Below are 24,072 nucleotides of genomic sequence, written 5' to 3'. Positions count from 1 at the left end.
TTCTGCTTGCATGTAGCATTCAAAAGTTCATGTGGAAAATTACCAGAAACATCTTTGGGAAAAAAAAAAAACATATAAACGGAATATTTTTCAATAAGTCAGATTCTGCATGATCTCAACTTAACGGAGCATGATTTTTACTAACGGAACAAAAATGGTAAAGCAAAAGACAGAAGCCATGACCATAAAAATTAAACGAAAAAAAGAAAGGAGGTGACAAGAAATGAAAGCCAGGTAAATCATCTCTGGAGAGGAAACTCAGATTTGGTGATGTTCTTGGGCTACAGACTTCAGGTAGTCATAGATTCCAAAGGATTTTTAATTCCTTCACAAAAAAAGATACATTTGATATTCCTTTGTCCAAGTACATTAGGACAGTCAACATTTTGCGAGAATATGGTTGCACTCAGGTTGCACACTACTGAGCACCGAACTATAGTGTTAATTACAAAAATGAATTGAATCATGTTCTGATCAACTGTGGTGATTTAAAAAAAAAAAATCCACAACTCATTTTCCAAATACTTCTGAACAAAACTATGTGTAATTTGACAGCATCTCTGATAAAAGTACAATTTGAAATTTGCTCAACTGTAGCATTATAGGTAGCTTTTCATAACAGAACACAAAAGTGCACTCACTTTCACCTGATCAAATTTTGCAATGTAAAAAACTAGCAGTCACAATAAAACACTCACTCTTCCATCAATAGACCTCAAGTTTTATAGTTAAAGCCTTACATTTCCAAGCTATACTTTTTTTTCTTTTTTTTTTTTTAAACTGTTTTGCTTGGACTGGAACAAAACCAGCTTACGTCTGCTAATGACAGAACCCTCATGCCTGCATAGAATAACACATCAACAAATAAGGGCTCAGGCAAATTTCCCGAGTGGCCTATATCACTGTGGTTAAAGACTAGATTTGTCCCATTCATACACAATGTGTAAAAGATAGTGGTTATCACACCCAATGTGGGGAAAAACGGGTGAACACACTGCTACTCTACATGCATCCACTGCAGTGTAAAACAGAAACAGAAAAGAAACGATGCAAAAATGATGACGGAGTGAGGACAATTTTCATCTTGACTTGTGCAGTACTTGGAAGTAGAGGCTGACAAGAGTGGATTTCAACACCCACCAGCCACTCCTATAGAGATTGAGCTCACTCACTGTCAACCCACCTGCATTGGTTCTTGTCGACTTCATGAAAAAAATGGGAAGTGGTCAAAAAACGCTATAAGCCGCTAGAATGCGACCAAGGTCCAGTATGTAACATACAACACTGCGTACTGAAATTGTATTAAATGATCAACTGGATATGGGGAATAATCAAAGTTGGACCTAGTATTTTGTTTTTAAATTTAAAAAAATTGCACTTGAAAGTTTGGATTTACTACATATTTGGTTGACAGAACTTGATTGGATCCATCCAATCAACAACTAATTGGCTATTTTATAACAACACTCAAAGTCCACGGATGAGTAAGAATTGTTGGGACGGGGTTATAGTAACTGGGGAAAAAAATTGTAAAAGATTAATAATTGCTTGTTGCCACACAAGTGGTTGCCAAATAAACTGGGTGGACGATGTGTATAAACTTTTTTTCCTTCCACCTCGTACTTTTATACCAGCAATGTTGCTATGTAACATTTGAGGCTGCCCTGGAAAGGGCCTATTCTGAGGTTTTCCATACGTACCCAAACACAGATTTTTAAAGCAGTAATTCTGAGATACTTGTGAAAATAAGGGCGCTGGTCTGCAAAGAGTCTTCTAAGATGAAGGTGAAGCTGCCCAACATGCTCAAGTGCACCACCCATGGGTGGTTCTATATTGTCCCAATATACTGTAGCTTCCTTGCTTAATCCCTGTCCAAAATCTGCTCTGCTACCAGATCCACAGCTGCAGAGGACTTTAGTGAGGTGCCAGCTGAGTCCATGAACATCTGGGGTATGTCGTTCCCAAAGTAGATTTTGCTGTTGGCGGCGATGGCTTTGTACTTCATCAGCTGCAAGTATTCAGGTGTTAACTTCAGCTGAACGAAAGAAAACAAAGGAAATTTTTGATTGTGAAAACTCAGGTTTGTGTTGGCCCTTGGTGTAGTCTCTTTAGTTTGATGGGACCCTATACATTATTCAGATCTGCAAAGTTACAAATGTACTCTGGTTTGTTAATTAACATCACAATCAACATCTATGAAAAGCAACAGGCTGAGGATTGTCATTCGTCTTTAAACATTATCACAGTTACTAAAGCTGGTGGACAGCTCTGGAAAATTATAAAGCAACCAATACTGTATTTATGTATCTCTGGCTTTACTTGAATGAGAAAAAAACACGTCATATTCTATAAACTACTGACTATTTATTTGTGCATTAAAAATAAGACTGTCAGAACATTTACGTGAAGAAAATGACAATTGGTCAAAAGGATGCAGTGTATTTCAGATCTTGAAGCAAAGAAAAAATGTGAATGTCTAAACAATACAAAAGTGCAGTAAATTTTCTCTCAGAATAAAACTACGGCTTGATTAACACGTCCTTCAGAAAGACACTTTTGATGGATTAACGCGTCCTTCAGAAAGACACTTCATATGGATTTGTGTTGTACTCCCCAGTTTATCAAAGTTGCCAAATGAAATTTTAAAAACACTACCACACAGTCTTTTGGCATGGAATTGAATTCAACAGATGGAGTCCATTATTTTATCATGGAGGAGAAGTTTGTGTGTCCCAGTGGTCCAAGAAGCTGATGGAAGCTGAGTGTGTATGTTAGGAACATCCAACATGAGTTGGCTCCGAGGGTGAGGGAAGATAATGGTCCAACCTGGAACACCCAATCACACTATGAGGTCCAAAAGTCCACCAACAGAACTTGGCCCATCTCCACGGGGTGTGGGAAACATTGAGTCTGAGCGGGCCATGTTCCATGTCTTCATTGTTGAGCTGTCCAACCAGAGTTGTGGTTATAAGGTTGTCGCGGCATGTCATGGTGGGAATCCCCGAACAAGTTGGTTGAGCGATGCAGTCAAGCTAAATGAGTTCTATTTGCCTTGTGGGATGGAGGAAGTTTGATGAGGTCATGGAAAATGACCTCCGGACAGCTCAGAGGAAATTCAGGTCAATAATCCTTCAGGCGAATGCAATGCATCTACACTCTGTATAGTGGGGTGGAGCACAACTGACCTCAATTCACGATGTGAGGTGGCGGGCTGAAAACTTCCAAACCCAAACAGTTACATGGCTTCCCATGAGAAGGCAGTCTGGGAACTCTGAGGTGGGTTCTTCTATCTCTTAGGTCGAGGTCACCAAGGTGATTAAAAAGGGCTGCTGGTGCTGTGGCGCTGCCCTACTTGATTCCTCTGTAACATCACGTGGACATCAGGGAAAGTAGCTCTGGAATTACATAGCAGGGTGGGATTCCCACTTTTTAAAAAGGGGGACCTGGAACGTATGTTCCATCTTCAGGGTGATTACAATCCTCATATCAGACTTTCAAGTAAGGTAATATTCAGGGGTTCTGGAGAGGAGTGTCCATTAGGACAATGAATCTCAGATTCAGGTGGAACAATGTGGTTTTCATCCTGGCCGTGGAAAACAAGTCCTACTGTAGGTGAGGGGCCAGTCAAAGTACGACTCAGAGCTTATGACGAGATAAAACGAACTTGCATTTCGACGCAGGTCAGCGGGTCCCCTTAATGGCCCGAGGGTGGGGTTTGAAGACCAGCACTTGACGGCCGGGCTAGTCACCCATGGGGTCTGCCCTGGCACTGACCAAAGGCAGCTGGAACCCTGCTCTGATGGGCTCAGCACACAAAAGAGCGTTCAAGGGGGTTGGTCGCATTGTGAGCTAGTGGTGGCCTAAGATTCCAGGGAGATAGAATGTCATGTCTCGTCAGTTAGGAGTTGGTGTGCATGCAGATGCACTGCTTGTGCTATAGAACTTGTCCTGTAGGGAGAGGTTGTGAATGTCTTTCCATTCTAGAGTTGTCAGCAGTGACTGAGTATAAGCAGGTATTGGCATACTGATGGACCTCCCCTCGGTGGTGAGGGATCACCCATGAAGACGAGAGGGTAGCCTCCATCTACCTTCATGGGTGGGGGATGGTTCCTGAATAGTGTTTGTGCCTTTGAACCAAACACCAGCTCAGTGAGCCAACACTTTTTGGCATCCATGGAAGAAGTGCAAGGGAGACTCCCTTATTTAACTGGGCTAACTCACCTGAACATTTATCTCTTACCTTGTTGGCTTCTGCTGCTTTCAGTGCCGTGTAGAACTCAGCATCTGCTTTGGCCTTCTGCCGTGCTAGGAAAGCCCCATCTAGGAACATCACAATTTATGTGCATTGCTTGAATTGTCTTGCAAGTAAGTGACATTGAGGATTTCACAAGATCAGATCAGATAGCGTGTGAAAGAGATTACATGTCCCAAACAATTACACACTTGGCAAAGCAGAGAAAGAATGTGGCTCTGTTGAAAGCACCACCAGTATTTGTGAGTCCGGATGAGCAGTCGCAAAGGGTTATCCACATAGTGTTACGTACACAGTCACTCGTATTGCAACTGTGCACATCCTGTTAGGACTTGCCAAACATCTTCTGTTGCAGAAAAAAAGAATGTATAATTCATAAAAATCTGAGCCTTGGATACAAACCTTCAATTTCTGAGATCTTTTTCTCAGTTTCCTTCTCCATGATTTTTTGTCCAAACTTGATTTCTGCCACTTGGGCCACTTTCTCAGCCTCTGAAAGGCAATGTAAATTTAGAAGTTTTCTCTGAGCTTTGCAATTTTTACATGATTAGTGTTTAAAAATAATCCATTACCAATCACTGCTTTGATCCTTTCTGTCTCTGCCTCTTTCTCAACAACCTTCTGGGTCTGCTGGGAGATCAACAGCTTTGTCTTCTCACTCTCCCTGAGGGGAATATACAAACTTGAATACTAGAGGCTACAAATTGTACAAGTGCAAGTGCCATTGCTAGTCTGTTGTAGCTTTCATTCCACATACACCCACGCATTAAATATGTATTATAGTGTTCCCTCATTTAACGCGGGGGTTAAGTTCCAAAACATACCCACGTTAAGTGAAATCCATGTAGTAGAATTCTTTTTCTTTTTATAGACGACAATCCTCTACTTTTTTCAAGCACCGTGACGTCCACTGCCGTTTTCCCCGATGCGGTTAAAATATGCCCCCCCCCCCCCCGCTAATGGCTATCAATAAAAACTTGAACATAATGCTTAAACATCGCTGTATTTTTTTAGTGTTCGTTCCCATTTAGCTTTTTTCCAATTACAGTATGTTCTTTTTCATTTCTCATGTTTAAAGGCCGTTAAACCCCTATCCACACACTTTATAAACTTCTCAGACAGGCATTTCTCTTGTTTAAACACTCTTAAAGTAAAAAAATAAATAAAGGGACACTACTATGTTAAATATTATACAAAACTTGTTTGAAGCCCAAAATATTAAATAAATATTCAAATGCCATTCCATCCATTTTCCTGTGCTTTAGCCAGGACAAATGTTTCATACCAAAAGCAAAATATTGTTTAAAGAAATAAATTTGATTTTAATGATCAATGTATGAGGTTGGCCAAGAAATTAATACCAACTTGCCATTACCCTTCCCCCCTTCCGCGACTCTGGTGTAGTGTCTTTTTCTGCTGAAGCACCTTGGTGCAGGTTTGTGTTTGGGTCTATGGGTCTTTGTTAGGGATCTTTTTTCTTCTGGTTGAGAATATTTCCATAAACAGCTTTGATTACATTGGAGAACTGAAGCCGTGACAAAACACAGTGAGGCTTGCTGGTAGCCTCAATTCTTAATGTGGGTGAATGTGCCGCCCGGTACTTTTCAAAAGTCTGCAGCCTTTGTCAACATGTTCAAGAGCTACAGCGATTACAATAATAATAAGTACATAATGCTAAACTTTATAGCAGGGTTGCCCAGACTTATTTACCCCAAGATCTACTTCTCAAGCATCCAGCCTCTCACAATCGACGGGGAGGGGGAGTGTGACTTTTTTTTTTTTTTTTTTTTTTTTTTTTTTTTTTTAGAATGGCCAATGATGAAATAGAATGACCAAGTTACAACGATCTACCCACTACAAAAAAAAAAAAAAAAAAGTATATTGAGGATTCTTTATGTGTAAATGTATGTCTGTGTGCGTTGCATTATCGCATGAGCCAATATTATACAACATAATTAACTTTAAACATTTTTTGTAACTAACAGAGTTCACGATGACCACTAAACACCATACAAATGAAAATGCACACCTGGGATGTGTCACTCACGTCAGTGGATTCGTTCAATTGCAGTGAGAAACACTCAATCACTGCTGTCCTTCCACACATTAGCCAGTTGGGATTTCAGTTCATTCAGTTTTCTCATTCTCAGCTTGCTTTTCAGCGGAATGTCGGTGTCATACTTTCCATAAACTGTTTGAAAATGCCGCTCCTCATTTCACTCCACTGGCAGATGAGGCAACCGCACTTCGAAAATGACATCGTGAAAAAGTTGTCCACCTCCCATTTCGTATGAAATTGATACATTTTTATCTTCTTTACTGCAGGATCCATACTCGTGTTTAAGATTTCTTAAAGGGGAAATCCACTGGTTGCCATTAACAATGTATCCAATAGGTCATGTAATATGTACTCTATTTTGACAATGTGATGTTAAATCCTCTCTCATTTAATAGTGTACTGAGAAGATTTTTAGACAATTACGAATTTTCAGGGCCGCTACCATTTTCGCAAGTCACATAACCTACGTGCTCGGATTTGACGTGTACCGTGCTGCAATAAAGGCTGGATTACATGGGACACCATTTATGCCCAGCGCTGATTTCTCGGATTTATCCTTGTCTGATGAAGAAATAGTGGTATCGGTTGATCGGGAAGATGGAGGAATACTTCCATACACAGCCATGAGTGGCTCCGCAGCTCGGTTGATCAAGAAGACGGAGGAATACTTCCATACACAGCAGTGAGCAGTGCTGTACTGGAGCCAGCAAGCCGGCTTGGGGGTGTCTGTCTCCCGCATAACACGTGTCACTCACGCCTTTTTCCTCCGCATTGTGGAGGAAGACCCAACATCGAAGGATCAAAAAGCGACGTCCCTATGAACGCTTAGCCGCCAGAAGCCAGTTATCCCTGTGATAACTTTTCTGACACCTCCCGCTTGAAACCCATACGCGCACGTCCTCTGCGCCACGTGGGCTTGGGATCGGCTGCCGGTGGAGAGCTCAATTGCGCAGTGCGACATCCCGCAGCCGCCGCTGCGAGTCCTGGTTAATCCTGATAACGAATGAGAGTCTGGCATGCTAACTAGTCACGCGGCCCACGGGTGGCGCTCACGGCTATGCATGGAAGTATTCCTCCATCTTCCCTATCAACCGATACTGCTATTTCTTCATCAGATGAGGATAAATTCAAGAAATCAGTGCTGGGCATAAATGGTGTCCCATGTAATTGAGCCTTTGTTGCGGCACCTAACACGTCACATCCACGCACGTAGGTCATGTGACTCGCGAAAATAGCAGCGGCCCTGAAAATTCGTAATTGTCAAAAATCTCAAAACACTATTAAATGAGAGAGGATTTAACATGACATTGTCAAATCAGAGTACATATTACATATCCTTTATAGAATGTGAACACATGCATCATGTGCTTTTGGGCAAATGGTTCCCTAATTACAAGCTCATGTAAAACTGAAAATGTTCCATGTTTTTTGTTCTCAAATTATGAAATTATGTGAGACGTTAAAAATTAATTTCATCACGTTGAGGTTTTAAGAGGACACGTTTTTGTTGCGACTTCATACAAATTTGACTTATCAGCTTAGTAGCGTAAGGAGAATGGCTGCATTCAAAAGGTTTCAATCTAAAATATTCCTACATCATTGTGGTGACATTGAGCTTTGAAACTAATTCCATTAATGGGACTCAATTTTCTCTGACTGCTCACGGCTCACAGCTTCACGGAGGTGAGCGCCTGTATTTCCAAAGCATGCACACTCGTGCACACAGACACACTTTCACATCGTGGAAGTTTTTAGAGTTTTCTCCTCTTTTTTTTTTTCCGCCACGAATGGACAATCAGATGAAGGGTCCCCGCATGTCACCAAGTCTGCTTATCTTAAAGACCATAATGTGTTTCATGTGCGTTTTACCATTTCAGAAGTTTCCCCCTACTTGCCCCCAATGACTGAGCAGCTGAATTCACCCTTTTTCTTTTTTTTTTTTTTGTGCCACTATCGCCCGCGCTGTGGCACAACGCAGGGTACACCTAAATGCCACGAAACCAGCAGCCCCCGCACCCTCCACACTATTTATAATCCTCTTGGTAAATGTAGAGCCCAAGTAGGTCGGACCATAAACTGTTTCCAGGCGTTTAAATCACTAAACATTTCCAAGAATGTATGTGTGTAGAATGTCTGTGACTCTTGCAATATCTTTGCTTCAATCTTCTGATGACGGTCTCTGACACTGAGCCTTTGCTTCTGAACACATTTTGTATCAAAAGTGTGTTAAGCTCCTTGTTAGAGACCAGTAAATTGTGCAAAAACTACTGAAACACTAAACTGTTGGACATACACACTAAAAAGTTGAGAAAGTCAAATTATTGTTCAGTAGATTTACCTATAAAGGTATATTTAAGGTTCATCCTGAAATTTCACCCAAAATCTGTCTTTATAACAAACTGGATTGACTATGACAGCGCATTTCAACGGTTCACAATGTTCCCCACACCCATGGTTAGTGCACAACTTAATTCGCCACAAAAAGTGGCTGTCCATATTTAAAAGTAATTGTTTTGAAATAATTCCACACCAATTGTCTAGAAAATATACACATTGATTTGTCCAGTTATGCCTGTAACCAAGAAAGTAACGGGCCTATGAGCTCATTGCTGCATAACTTCTAAATGTCTGGAAAGTCCGAGCCATCATTATCTAACAAAAAAGAAATTCCCGTTTTATGACAGTTAGCTGGCTTTGTTCTTGTATTTAGTGGTGATTTTATTATGGCTTTTTAAGGCCAGGTAAGATGAAACACACTGAGCAGCTGCAGCAATAAAATTTCATTACCTTCAAGTTAAGAGATTTTGTATTTGTATATTTATTTATTTTTGGGGGTATGGTGTTTGATTACAAACCTTATAAACTTGGTACTGTATTCACATAAAAGTGAACCACCGTGGTTTGTGGAGAGCAGAGCAATATCTGAAAGCAACTTCTAACACCAATGTTTATACCATGCATCCATCCATTTTGTCACGGGAGAGCTGGAGCCTATCCCAGCTGTCATTGGACAGGAGGTGGGGCACAGCTTGAACTGGTTGTGAGCCAATCGCAGGGCACATGGAGAACGACAGTTGCACTCACAATCACACCGAGGGGCAATTTAGAGACCTCAATGAATGCATGTTTTGGGGATGTGGGAGGAAACTGGAGTCCCCGGACAAAACCCATGCAGGCACAGGGAGAAAATGCAAACTCCACACAGGGCGAGCCCGGGATTTTAATCCCGGTCCTCAGAACTGTGAGGCCAACGCTTTACAGCTGCTTTACCGTGCCACCCAATGCTTATACCATGTGAAATCTAAATCTAAACCTTGGTTTCTGGGATTATGTTTGTCAAGTACACAAAATTAAATTTCTTTCAGGAGGATGGGTGCATACATTTGATTGCTGTCAATATTAAGGTGCAGTCATGTGAAAACTGTTCAAATTTAATTCAGGACCAGATGGTTGGGTGTGTTGAAAAAAAAATGAATGCTTATCTTATTGCTGATTCAAAAGAGTTGCAACAATGAACATGAATAAAGAAACCGAACAAAGTGACCATCTGATTAGGATAAATGCACGAAAGGATCAATCTGGGAATGCAATGGTAGTTTAATGGTAGCTGGGCCATCCATTAAAGGTCCACTGACAGCCATATATACATTTTAAAATGGATGTTATGAAAACTACATATAATATTATTCACCTCAATATCTATACCAAAAAAAAAAAAAAATGAGCGGCGAGCGTGTCAATGCGCAAAGTTGCGGAAGTCTCACTCGACATCCCGGTGGCAGCCATATTGCCTGCAACATCATTTGCAGATGTCACACTGGGACAGTCGCCAATGAGAAGAAGCTGTGCCACTTGCTATGAGAGATTTTCGGCTTTTTCTGACGCCCCTTCTGACATGGAAGCTCTTTTCAAAGATGAGAATATCGCACAATTGAGTGAAGTGACTGGGGCAATATTACCCTATCGTTTTGAGCCATATTTAGATGACATGCGGATCACTTCTAACTTACAACAGACTCCCCAACAGACGGACGAGGTACCTGATTAAATATTCAAAATGACGGGCCTATAATTGTTTGATTTCCCAACACTTTTACAAGTCTTGTGTATGTAGCAAACTCAGGAGGACCCATGCTGGGAGAAGTAACTACTTCAGAGGTGCCCAGACACCGGTGGGTGGGGGAAGCTCTTTTCTCCTCCCCGCCCAATCCACCTCCGCGTTGGGGCTAACGCCGGGGGCTGCCGACGAGCGAGAACACTGGGCCGCGCACATCGACACATTTAGCTCCCCTGACTTACATACTTTATGAAGTTATTATGACGTGGATCTTTTGTTACGTTCTGAGAAGGATTACATCGTCGGACGCGGATGGAGCTTTTTATTATTGCTGCTTTCAGCGAAGTTTTTCCAAGTTTGGTGACTTTACGTCTAGTAAGCTAGTTAGGTCGTGTCACACTCTACTAAACTGTCTTTGTACTTCTATTTTGCTGTTTTGTGTTGTCTTGTATTCTGTGTGATTAAATTGTCTTAAACGCAATACAAGTGATGTTTTATTTTGCCAGTTTGACCAAGGGGATTTATTCTAAATTCATACGTAACATAAGCTATAAACTGTGAGTCAAATTGGTCCCCCTGAACTATTTTTTTTTTAAAAGCTCTATCTCTACCTGTCATTTCGCACCTGTGCAATCCATTTTTGACGACGAACTGGGTGTTCCTCCAAAGTGTTTGAGCAAAATCCAGCAACACAATGAGCCAGCATTCTAACACTAACAAAGCCAGCTGTCATAAAAAACACCTACTTTCCTCCAATTAAAACAGGTATAAACACACGAACCCACCAGTGTGGGCGTCTGCAAAAAATGTCAGTTCCTGGTTTTTCTCCAACACAAATGCCTCGAGAGGATTTTCATGGCAGTAGAAGCAAAAATCCATATACGACAACAACCTGACATCCATCCATCCATTTTCTACCGCTTCTCCGGGTCGTGTCACGGGAGAAGTACCTTCAGCAGGGATACCCAAACTTCCCTTTCCCCGGCCACTTCTTCCAGCTCTTCCGGAGGGATCCCGAGGCGTTCCCAGACCAGCCGGGAGACAGTCCCTGCAGCGTGTCTCGGGTCATCCCCGGGGTCTCTTTCCGGTGGGATATTCCCAGAACACCTCACCAGGGAGGCGTCTGGGAGGCATCCGAATCAGATGCCCCAGCACCTCGTCTTGGTCTTCTCAATGCGGAGGACCAGTGCCTTGACACAGAGTCCTTCCCAGATGACTGAGCTTCTCACCCTGTCTCTCAGGGAGAGCCCGGACACCCTGCGGAGGAAACTCATTTTGGTCGCTTGTATCCAGGATGTTGTTCTTTCGGTCACAACCCACAGCTCGTGCCCATAGGTCAGGGTAGGGGGAAGGGTCACATCCTGACATGTGGTGAAAAAACAGATTGGTCCATTCCGGCTGACTATTTTACTTTTTTTTTAAAATTAAAAACATACTAAAATTACATTTTACGTGTCAGTGGACCTTTAACATCAACAATAAAGTAAACTACACCGATCTGATCAATATTGGCTGCTAAGCACTTTATACTTATCGGCCTTGTCCTTATTCATTGCAATGGCATCCTTGATTGACTAGGCCAGACATGTCCAAAGTCCGGCCCCCGGGCCAATTGCGGCCCGTGGACAAATTTTTACCGGCCCGCGGCTTCTATCATGAAATCAATAATATGCGGCCCGCCAGCACTGTTGACCACAGTATAAAATACATGTGTACAAAAAGCTATTTTTCATATTTTTCATTTCACCAGAAGATGGCAGTAGCCCTGTGGCCGCACTCTGGCCGCCGTGACCCTTGACCTTGCGTGATCGTTTCAGCCCAGCCCATTTCTAACATGGCGTCTGTAAACAAAAAAAGGAAAGTTGACCGTGAGGGCCGCCGCTTCCAGGTCAAGTGGAAATTTGAGTATTTTTTCACTGAAATACGAAACAACTGTGTCTGCCTAATTTGCCAAGAGACTGTGGCTGTTTTCAAGGAATTCAACATCAAGAGGCACTACCAGACGAAACATGCTAGCTACGACAAGCTAACTGGGAACAAACGCGGTGAAAAAGTGAAGCAACTGGAAGCTGTTTTAACGGCACAGCAAAGCTTTTTCACAAGAGTCCGTGAGTCAAATGAAAATGCCACAAAGGCAAGCTACGAAGTGGCAACGCTGATTGCAAAGCACTGCAAACCTTTCACTGAGGGTGAATTTATTAAAGACTGTGTAATGAAAATGGTTGAGAAAATTTGTCCCGCGAAGAAGCAAGAGTTTGCCAATATTTGCCTGGCTCGTAATACTGTGGTACGGAGAATTGAAGACGTTTCATTAGATATTAAGAGACAGTTAGAGGCAAAAGGAACTGAGTTTGACTTTTTCTCGTTAGCGTGCGATGAAAGCACGGATGCGTCCGACACCGCTCAGTTACTGATCTTTTTAAGAGGAGTGGACAATGACATGAACGTGAGTGAAGAGCTTCTGGACCTCCAGAGTCTGAAGGGCCAAACAAGAGGAACGGATTTATTTGTTTCTGTTTGTTCCACCGTAGATGACATGAAACTACAGTGGAATAAAGTCACCGGGATTATTACGGACGGCGCACCTGCCATGGCTGGCGAGCGGAGTGGATTATCAAGCCTTGTCTGTAACAAAGTCAGCGAAGAAGGAGGCAGCGCTATTAAACTCCACTGTATTATTCATCAAGAAGTTCTCTGTGCCAAATATATGAAATATGATAATGTTATGAAACCGGTGATAAAGACTATTAATTATATTCACTCCAAAGCGCTGTGCCACCGCCAGTTTCAACAGTTTCTTCTCGACATCCAGGCTGAATACGGAGATGTTTTGTATCACACCGACGTAAGGTGGCTCAGTCGGGGGTCTGCGGTGCAGCGCTTCTTCTCTCTCAGGGAGGAAATTGGACAATTCTTGACTAAAAAGGGACAACCCATGCCACAATTAAATGATCCTGTTTGGCTGGCTGATTTGGGATTTTTAGTTGACATAACGCGACATCTGAATGCGCTGAACACAAGCCTTCAAGGGCAAAATGCAGTGGTAAGCCAACTGTATTCACACATCAAAGCCTTTCGGACCAAGCTGCTACTTTTCCAAAGACACCTGTCACAGGCGCAGCCCAATACCGCACATTTCCCGTCGCTGCAGGAAATTGTGACCAGTTTCCCACAGATCAATATCAGTGCGCAAATGACAAAGTATGCAGCAGACATCTCATCTCTGATTGAGGAGTTTCAGCAGCGCTTTCGGGACTTTGCAGCTATTGAAAAGGAGATCACGCTTTTTTCCTCTCCTTTCTCCGTGGACCCTGATGACGCTCCAGACCACCTGCAACTGGAGCTCATTGAGCTGCAGTGTGACGCCGAGCATCGCAGTCGGCACCAACAGCTCCCTCTTGTCAACTTCTACCGCCAGCTGGATGAAGGCAGGTTCCAAGCAATTCGGACATTTGCAAAGAAAATGCTGAGCTTGTTTGGCTCCACATACATGTGCGAGAAGACATTCTCCGTTATGAACATTAACAAGAGCCGCATGAGGACGAGACTGAGTGACTCTCACCTGCGTGACGTCTTGCGCATCAAAACCACTGCTCTTGAGCCAGACATGGACTACATACTGCAGTCAAGATCCCAGTATCACCCTTCACATTAGTGCAGGCAAGACCTTTGTTAAGTCCTCTGAGTTGAATAAATTTTTAAATTTCAGTTAATTAATTTTTTTGTGATGGTCAAAATCACAGTTTGAATATGCAGTGATCATTGTTTTGTTTTCAGCACTTTTCCTACAGTGAGCATATAATAGTGAATAATATGTAATGTTTCACATGAACTTAGATATCCTTTATAGTTTTCTTAATTTTTTGTGGTTTGTGATTTTGGTAAAAAACTAAATGTAAAAAAAATGTAAAAGTAAAAGTATGCCATTTGTAATTAAATAAAAAAAAAATCCCAAAAAGTTAATTTGTATTTAATGTTAATGGTTCAAAGAATGTCAGGCTAAATAGTCGGCCCCCACACATTTTCACCTTACCAAATCTGGCCCTCTTTGCAAAAAGTTTGGACACCCCTAGACTAGGCAAAAGGTATTGCCATCTTGTACGGTATATTTTAATTCAACTCCTAGTTTTATAGCCTTGTCGTATCTTTTGACGTAGTACTGTAAACATCTTAGCACCAATAAAATTTAAAAAAAACATGGCACCGGGGTAGGAAAGACCAGTGGTCTCTAACCACTGGTACTGGGCCGTGAGGCATTTGCTACCGGGCCGCAGAGAAAGAATGACCTATTCATATAATTTGTGTTGTATTGCCTTTTGCGTCTCGATGTCTTTTATTTTGCAATTTGACCGGCTCTTTTCTGCCGCAACAGCTATGTGTTGCAATTGACACATCAAGACTGCACAGAACGTGTCCATTCAAAGCGGTTGTAGGTTTCTGGGTGACAAAGCTAGAAAAACATTTCCAGAGTTAAAAGTCTACTCTCATTCAGGAGCTACAGAACTATAGTCTGGTCTGGCTGCCTACAACAACTCAGATGCACACTCCTGCATCGTGCCCGCAGGCGCCCGCAGTGCATGCACCATGAACAGTGAAGGAGGACGCAGAAGCACACAAGTAAGCATGTCTGTGTTTGTGTGTGTATAAAATATATATACAATGTATATTACATATACACTCCCCTGTCAGAAGTAATTTCAACTCCCACCTCTGAAAGAACTTTGCTCACGTCCCAGAGAAGGCGGGGGACAATGAGTCCGCGCCTCCATTTAATGAGGTGGCCGACTGGAGCTGTGGCCGTAAGGTGGTTGGTGCCAGTTGTGCCGGCAACCCACGAATACGCTGGTGGACACCAAAAGTGAGGGATGCTCTCAAGCTGAAGAAGGAGTCCTATCGAGCATTTCTGGCCTGTGGGACTCGCAAGGCAGCTGATAGGTGCCGGCTGGCCAAGCGGAATGTACCTTCGGTGGTCGCTGAGGCAAAAACTCGGGTATGGGAGGAGTTCGGTGAGGCCATGGAGAACGACTGTAGGATGACAGAAAATTTTAGTCCATCGTCCGGCGTCTCAGGAGGGGGAAGGAGTGCGCCGTCAACACTGTGTATAGGGGGACAGGGTGTTGCGGACTTCAACTCAGGATGTTGTGAGTCGGTGGGGAGAATACTTCGAAGACCTCAATTCCACCAACACGCCTTCCAACGAGGAAGCTGAATCTGGATTGCTCTGAGGCGGGCTTTTCTATCTCTGGGGTTGCTGTTACCGAGGTGGTTAAAAGGCTCCTTAGTGGCAGGACCCCGGGGGTGGATGAGATTCGGAGTTTCTAAAGGCTCTGGATGTTGCGGGGCTATCCTGGTTGACACGCCTCTGCAACATTGCGTGGACATCGGGGACAGTGTCTCAGGATTGGCAGACTGTGGTGGTGGTCCCCCTTTTTAAGAAGGGTGACCAGAGGGTGTGTTCCAACTATAAAGGGATCACACTCCTCAGCCTCCCTGGTAAGGTCTATTCAGGTGTACTGGAGCGGAGGGTCCGTTGGGAGCTCGAGTCTCGGATTCAGAAGGAGCAATGTGGTTTTCGTCCTAACCGTGGAACAATAGACCAGGTCGACACCCTTGGCAGGATCCTGAAGAGTGCATGGGAGTTCGCCCAACCAGTCTATATGTGTTTTGTGGACTTGGAGGAGGCATTCGACCGTGTGCCTCAGGGAGTTCTGTGGGGGTTCTTCAGGAGTATGGGGTACCAAACCCCCTGATACGAGCTGTTCAGTCCCCGAACGACTGCTGTCAGAGTTTGGTGTGCATTGCCGGCAATAAGTCGGACTCGTTTCCGGTGAGAGTTGGACTCCGCCAATGCTGCTTTTTGTCACCGATTTTGTTCATAACTTTTATGAACAGAATTTCTAGGCGCAGCCGAGGCGTAGAGGGTGTCCGGTTTGGTGGCCTCAGCACCTCATCTCTGCTCTTTGAAGATGATGTGGTTCTCTTGGCTTCATCAAGCCGTGATCTCCAGCTCTTACTGGAGCGATTTGCAGCCGAGTGTGAAGCGGATGGGATGAGAATCAGCACCTCCAAATCCAAGGTTATGGTCCTCAGTCGGAAAAGGGTGGCGTGCCCTTTCCAGGTCGGGGATGAGAGTGGAGAAGTTCAAGTATCTCGTGGTCTTATTCATGTGTGAGGGAAGAATGGAGCGGGAGATCGACAAAGGGATCGGTGGAGCGTCTGCAGTGATGCAGACTTTGTATCTGTCCATTGTGGTAAAGAAGGAGCTAAATCGAAAGGCGAAGCTCTCATTTTACCAACTGATCTACGTTCCTGCCCTCACCTACGGGCATGAGCTGTGGGTCGTGACGGAAAGAATAGGAACCCGGATACAAGCGGCCGAAATAAGTTTTCCTCTGCAGGATGTCCAGGCTCTCCCTTACAGATAGGGTGAGAGGCTCGGTCATCCGGGAGGGGCTCAGTTTGTGTGCCTTGCATAACGGCAAGAGGCAATATTGCACAACACAACATAGTGAATCAAACATTTTTTGTAACTGAGTTCACGTCGATGATCACAAAACACCATACAAATGAAAATGCACACCTGGGCTGTGTCACTCACATCAGTGGATTCGTCCAAAAATTTACCCCCCTTTGGGCACAAATTTTTTGTATAAAAGACACTGTTAAATCGTGACCTCTGGTTACTTCAAACAGTGTAAATACAGGGCAATTATGATATTGTGAAAACTTAAAATATTAGTCCAAACCAAAAAAATTTTGCCAAACTTAAGACATAATGTAGACTGAGTGAACTTTATATCAAATAGGCTACTGTACTTACAAGTTATACTTCAGAAATAAGTACACAAGTAATTTGTTTTATATATATATATAAAGTAAGTTTCTTTTGGCTTGTTCCTTTCAGGGTCGCCACAGCGTGTCATCTCAGATGAACGCACATATTTGTCTGGCACAATTTTTATGCCGGATGCCCTTCCTGACGCAACCCTTCTCAGGGAGTGGAGACCCCAGTGGGATACGAACCCACAACCCCTGGTTTACCAAACCAATGCTCTAACCACTGAGCTACGAAATATAAAAGTGAGCAATAAAATGCGCGATCTACATTGGCAGTGCTCCAGATAGGCCAAATTGTATCGTTGTCAATTATATAATATTTGTTAAATTTACATCCAACGTACCTTTGTCTTTCCTGGTTTGGATGTTACTGGATAAGTGCACAGCACTTTGCCGGGAACGTCCACTTTTTGTATGTGTTCGGTTTAACATGTTATTGTTTTCGTTCCAATCGGTACGGTTACACTCTTTTCAAGCCATGCCCAACTGAAACAGTTTTTTACCCCACGGTTTTTAGCAATTTTCCTGGCACGATCTTCATCTTTTCGCTCCAAGACTTTCGCCATACTGGAAAACGTGCAGACCGCTTGATAACATATGCGTACGTATGTCTATACGTTATATCTATGCCGTAGCAATTCTGTTTTCCGCTATCACAGCCGTGACTAATTTCACAATGAGCATTGGCGATAGATGCTGGCGGTCGGTCTTGATCACAGCCTTGTCCCGCGTCAAGGCGTACCCTCCTCCCACAAATTTTCTCAACAAATCTAGACGTTTCACAACAATGACATTTTCAGCTGAAAAAACTCGGAATTCCGCGAAGACGCGGAAAATTCTCATCTATAAAAATCCGACTCAGTAGTCAGTAATTTCGGTCTTATTTGATTTTCAGCCAATTTTGTCCCACCCACATTTAGATACAAACCTGCATGAGACTAGTGACAGCAGGGAGGGAAGATGAGCACACTTCCTGATTAAACGAGTATGTGCTGTGTTGTAATTATCACCTACTTTGAAAGTCGATTTTTTTTTTTTTTTTAAGATAAAGTTTGACATTTAAGTAGGCTTGTTTTGTTAAATTCAAATTGCTGTAATCCTCGGTTGAAAAAGACACACAGCTGCATGATGTAAATGCGATCACTTCCATTACCGACAAAGTCATGGAAATGTATCGATTTTGGTGATGACAAAAAGTGGCATTCCCAATGCAAATTAGTTATTTACAGACTGCTACAAAACATACGAACTGGGGTGAATCAAAATGACTCCCAGTTTTTTTTTCTTGAACAAAAAGTATATATAGAACTTAATGAAATAAAGGCTATCTGGATGCTATAGATCCTTTCACTGTCAAAACGCCATGTTTTTTCTGAAATGAGAAATGGATAATTTCAGAACTTATTCCACATTAAATGTGGACTCCAATTACTGCTCAACATTTTTTTCATTTGAATCTTGCAGCAAAAACTGTTCTTTGAGATTCCAGAGCTGAATTACCTTATTAAAAGATATCAGTTGAGAGAATGTTAAGAAAAAATTTCCAATGCATTAAATACACCATGGAACACAGTTGGAAATATGTAATTGACATAACTGAGAACAAGACATTCCTCCAGAATGATTATCACATTTGATTAAAACGGGTCAGTAAGTGTGAAAAAGCCTACAGAAACATTAAATGAGCTCTAGGAAATTCGGCAGGTCATACCTCACGTGATGACTGCCATATTTTCCATATGTCCGGGCAAGGCTGGGAATCCAAAAGCCTTTTCTTACAAACTAAACAATTTCTTGTCACATTCAGGAATTTGAATAGAACAAACCTTTTGATCACAAACTGTGGGCTTTGCTGAGATAATAATTGGGTTTTAAATGATAAAAAAAAAAAAACCCAAAAAAACCAACCGATCTGATCACAATATGCAATGTGTCAATGTGTCAGAGCAATGCGTCTCTGACTTCAAAAGTATTCTATAGTCAGGTCATGTATTGGAATCGGTCAGGTCAGATCAAGTTTAGATCAGAATCAATGGGCACTAACTTAATGTAATTAAATTATTTTGTCATTAAATTTCTTCACAAACAACAAAACTTTAGAGTATGATTATGACAGAATAGGAGCAGGTTTTTGCACTAGCTTGCTAGAGTACACAACGATTTGTTGCCTGCAAGAGAGCCATATAGTATTAAAAGTATGTGAAAATACCTCGAGGAATCGTTGAAAGTCTTCTCCTGGACATTGGTGACCACCACCACCACGTTTTTCCCCATTTTGTTCTTATAATACACATGTCGTGATCAGTTGTCATTGCCATGGTGACTAGTGTATCTGTGTTTGACTTAAGATAAAGCATGGTGATTGTAAAAGACGGGATGTGATGGTATCAGAATACAACATTTTTTTGCAGTAGTTGGACAGTGGAATCATGAAAGCCTAAATTTGTCTTGTAGTCTAATCCAGGCATCACGTCTGTCCCAGTGAAAGTTGCTTTCATTTTATGGAAGGGCAATATGAGAGGAATCTGAATACCAACTAAATATACCATACCAAGTCACTAAATTGGCACTGATGCTGGACTCAGAGTGGAAGGCTGTTCGAGGGTTTGGGTGAACAGTTTTAGAGGTACTGTGACAAAGGACATTATGTTGACTCAAGTCAAAGTAAGATCTTAAAAGATGTAGATAAGCCGTGGTTCAAAAGATTTGGTAGTGTTTGCTACCTGAATATTCAGGAAAAAAAACACACAAAATGTCTGGCCCCAGGGAACATTCTATGTTCACAAAAGAAATGAAAAACTCACATAAGCTCGTAGTTTCTGCGGATGGTCTCTGGGATGTTGGGCTTTGTGACACGTACTGCCTGTAAAGCAGAAATACAACACCAGACAGGTCTTAAAGACTTAAAGTAAAATGTTGCCCAATAAGTGTTCACCACAGAGGTATAATAAAGAAATGCAGATGCAGAGGAGCCCAGATGTACAGTGAAGAAAATGAGTATTTGAACACCCCGCTATATTGCAAGTTCTCCCCCTTAGAAATCATGCAGGGGTCAGAAATTTTCATCGTACTGTGAAGAAAAGTATTTGAACACCCTGCTGTATTGCAAATTCTCCCACTTAGAAATCTCGGGGGTGGGGGTGGGTGGGTCCTGAAATTTTGATTTTAGGTGCATGTCCTCTGTGACAGAGATAATGTAAAAAAAAAATAATCCAGAAATCACAATGTATGATTTTTTAACAATTTATTTGTGTGATACAGCTGCAAATAAGTATAATTACAGAGGTCAAATGTTTCCTTTATTTGTTCACCAGGTTTGCACACTCCTTGGTTTTCCTGGCTGTGTGCTTTGGGTCATTGTGATGTTGAAAGACCCAGCCATGACCCATCTTCAATGCTCTGAATGAGGGAAAGAGGTGTTTCCCCCAAATCTCACAATACATGACCGCGGTCATCCTCTCCTTAATACAGTGCAGTCGTCCTGTCCCATGTGCAGAAAAACACCCCCAAAGCATGATGCTACCACCCCCATGCTTCACAGTAGGGATGGTGTTTTTGGGATGGACCTCATTATTAGTCTTCCTCCAAACATGGTTAGTGGAATTATGACCAAAATGTTCAATTTTGATCTCATCTGACCACAAATCTTTCCCCCATAACTCCTCTGCATCATCCAAATGGTCATTGGCAAACTTAAGACAGGCCTTGACATGTGCTGCTTTAAACAGGGGAACCTTCCATGCCATGCATGATTTCAAACCATGACGTCTTAGTGTATTACCAACACCCACCTTGGAAACGGTGGTCCCAGCTCTTTTCAGGTCATTGACCAAGTCCTGTCGTGTAGTCTTGGGCTGATTCATCACCTTTCTAAGGATCATTGAGACCCCATGAGGTGATATCTTGCATGGGGCACCACTCCGATTGAGATTGACCGTCATTCTTTAGCTCCTTCCATTTTCTAATGATTGCTCCAACAGTAGACCTTTTATCACCAAGCTGTTTGGCAATTTCTCCATAACCCCTTCCAGTTGTGTGGAGTTGTACAATTCTTTCTTCTTTGGTCTGAGCCATGTTACAAGTTTGAGTCTTACTGATTGTATGGGGTGGACAGGTGTCTTTATGCAGTTAACGACCTCACACAAGTGCATCTAATTCAGGATAATACATGGAGTGGAGGTGGACTTTTAAATGATGGACTAACAGGTCTTTGTGGGTCAGAATTCTAGCTGATCAACAGGTGTTCAAATATTTATTTGCAGTTGTATCACACAAATCATTAAAAAGAAAAAAAAAATCATACATTGTGATTTCTGGATTTTTTTTTAAATTATCATCGCTCTCACAGTGGACATGTACTGACGATGAAAACTTCAGACCCCTCCCAGATTTCCAAGTGGGAGAACATGCAATATAGCAGGGTGTTCAAATACTCATTTTCTTCACTGTAAAAGCTCAATATCAAATTTGGCAAGATTACTGGTTTTGGAGAAAGAGCACAAATTCAAATTTCAATGGGGTTTTAGTCATTTACAGGAAATGTCAAATATCAGGCCTGATTAATAAACCTCTAGGGACAGTGTAAAACAATGAAATGTGTTTGTATGAGCTTGAAATGAGTTTGACACCCCCTCCAAAAAAAGAAATCCCGATGACTGATCTTGTGGAGATTGTGAAGGGCTTTGGAGAGTTTGTGACGGGTAACTAATGCCTTCTGGTGTTGCTGTGACATGATAATACACTGTACTAAGACAAACCCCAGAAAGGTTAGAAGGAAAGAAAGTGATCGTCACACGTAGAGTTGAAGCCAGAGGTTTACGTGTACTGTGCAAAAACGTTTTTTTTTGTCTTACTGTCTGAAGTCAAATAAGACTAAACCGAGCCTGTTTCAAGTCAGACATGATCACCAAAACTTAATTTTGTTAAATGACAGTAATGAGAGTTATATATTATTTTCTTTGAGGTCAAACGTTTCCATGTTTCCTTAGTATTGAGTAGTATTTCCTTTGAACTCCATGACTTGGGTCAAACGTTTCGGGTGACCTACCGCAAGCCTCTGACAGTACTCTTCTGGAATCCTGGCCCATTCCTCCTGATAGAACTGGTGAAAGTGAGTCAGGTTTGTCAGTTGCCTTGCTCACACAGACGTTTTCAGATCTGCCCACCGACTTTCAATGGGATTCAGATCAAGGCTTTGTGATAGCCGCTTAAGAACACTGACTTTCTTTTTTTTTTTAATCCTCAAGCCACTTTTTAACCATTTTGGCAGTATACTTAGAATCAATGTCAATTCGGAAGACAAATTTGCACCCAGGTTTTCGCTTCCTGGTTGATGTCTTGAGATGTTGCCTTAATATCTCCCTTTAATATTTCTTCAGCACTGACTGACTTAAAATGGGCCTTGATATGTGCTGGTTTAAGCAGGTGAACCTTCCGTGTCATGCATGATTTAAAACCATGACATCTTAGTGTATTACCAACAGTCACCTTGGAAACGGTGATCCCAGCTCTTTTCAGGTCATTGACCAAGTCCTGTCGTGTAGTCCTGGGCTGATTCCTCACCTTTCTAAGGATCATTAAGACCCCACGAAATGATATCTTGCATCTCGCAATGATTGCTACAACAGTGAACCTTTTTTCACCAAGCTGCTTGGCAATTTCTCAGTAGCCCTTTCCAGCCATGTGGAATTGTAGAATTTTGTCTCTGGTGTCTTTGGACAGCTCTTTGGTCTTGGGCACATTCCAAGTTTTAGTCTTAGTGATTGTATGGGGTGGACAGGTGTCTTTATGCAGCCAATGACCTCACATAGGTGCATCTGATTCAGGATAATACATGGAGTGGAGGTGGACTTTTAAAGGCGGACTAACAGGTCTTTGAGGGTAAGAGCTGATAGGTGTTCAAATACTTATTTGCAGCTGTACCATACAAATTGTTTAAAAAAAAAAAATCATACATTGTGATTTCTGGATTTTTCTTTTTAGATTATCTCTCTCACAGTAGACATGCACTTACGATGAAAATTTCAGACCCCTCCATGATTTCACAGTGGGAGAACTTGCAATATAGCAGGGTGTTGAAATACTAAATTTTCTTAACTCTAAAAGCTCAATATCACATTTGGCAAGATTACTGTTTCAGAGAAAGAGCAGAAATTCAAATTTTAACTGGGTTTTAGTTATTTGCAGGAAATGTAAAATAGGCCTGAGTAATAAACCACATGGGACAGTGTAAAACAATGAAATGTGTTTGTATGAGTTGTTGTATGAAAGGAGTTTGGGATTCACCCCTACACCCTGAAAAATTAATTGTGTAATACAATACAATTGAGACTGGTAAAAGGCGTGTGCGGCTCCCAACAGTTCAGCAGTATCAATACTTCCAAACAGAAAGCTCGCAGAGTAGGTATTAAGAGGGTTTGTGCCATATTCTTTGTAAAACAATGTTAAAGAAACATTACAGTCATGCCCATTTCTCTCATATTTCATAGTATGTCGGTATTAGGAATGTTTTATTAAACAAGGACATTTAATACAGTATTTTTCACATTTTTTTACGAAAACAGGGGAAAAAATTTACAGAGAAAAACAGATCACCTTTGGAACATTGTTAACAGCAGTAGTCAGACCCCACACACAAAAAAAAAATTGCGTTACCCAATAATTCGGCAGATTGTCTTTTTAAGGGGGAGCGGTGGGCCGGGAAGACCCAGCATGGAGGCTTCCTTGTGGATGCCGTTGGCTGGGATGTGGTTTATGGAGGCGGAGGTCCACAACCAACAACCCACTTCACGCCCAATCAATTGCGATGCACCGCTCACACTGGCATAGTGGCTATGCTATGAGAGACTCGGGCCACTGAGTTGTTTT

General features: G+C 42.2%; 1 protein-coding gene across 4 annotated transcripts in view; it reads right to left on the bottom strand.

The window, feature by feature from the left end:
* Window positions 1-295: 295 nt before the first annotated feature.
* erlin2 (ER lipid raft associated 2) overlaps window positions 296-24,072 on the bottom strand; it is a 46,918-nt gene continuing 23,141 nt past the window's right edge. For all 4 annotated transcript variants that reach the window (XM_061817985.1, XM_061817987.1, XM_061817986.1 and 1 more), the window contains 5 exons: window positions 20,010-20,068; window positions 4,825-4,916; window positions 4,655-4,744; window positions 4,241-4,320; window positions 296-2,035 (listed from right to left, as the gene is read on the bottom strand). In XM_061817985.1, coding sequence (XP_061673969.1) covers window positions 1,862-2,035; window positions 4,241-4,320; window positions 4,655-4,744; window positions 4,825-4,916; window positions 20,010-20,068 — 495 coding nt within the window. In that variant the 3' untranslated portion in view covers window positions 296-1,861. The remainder of the gene's footprint in view (window positions 2,036-4,240; window positions 4,321-4,654; window positions 4,745-4,824; window positions 4,917-20,009; window positions 20,069-24,072) is intronic.

The sequence above is a fragment of the Syngnathoides biaculeatus genome, chromosome 4 (assembly GCF_019802595.1).
Source record: "Syngnathoides biaculeatus isolate LvHL_M chromosome 4, ASM1980259v1, whole genome shotgun sequence".
Lineage (NCBI taxonomy): Eukaryota > Metazoa > Chordata > Actinopteri > Syngnathiformes > Syngnathidae > Syngnathoides > Syngnathoides biaculeatus.
This window is presented reverse-complemented; position numbering and strand designations above follow the sequence as displayed.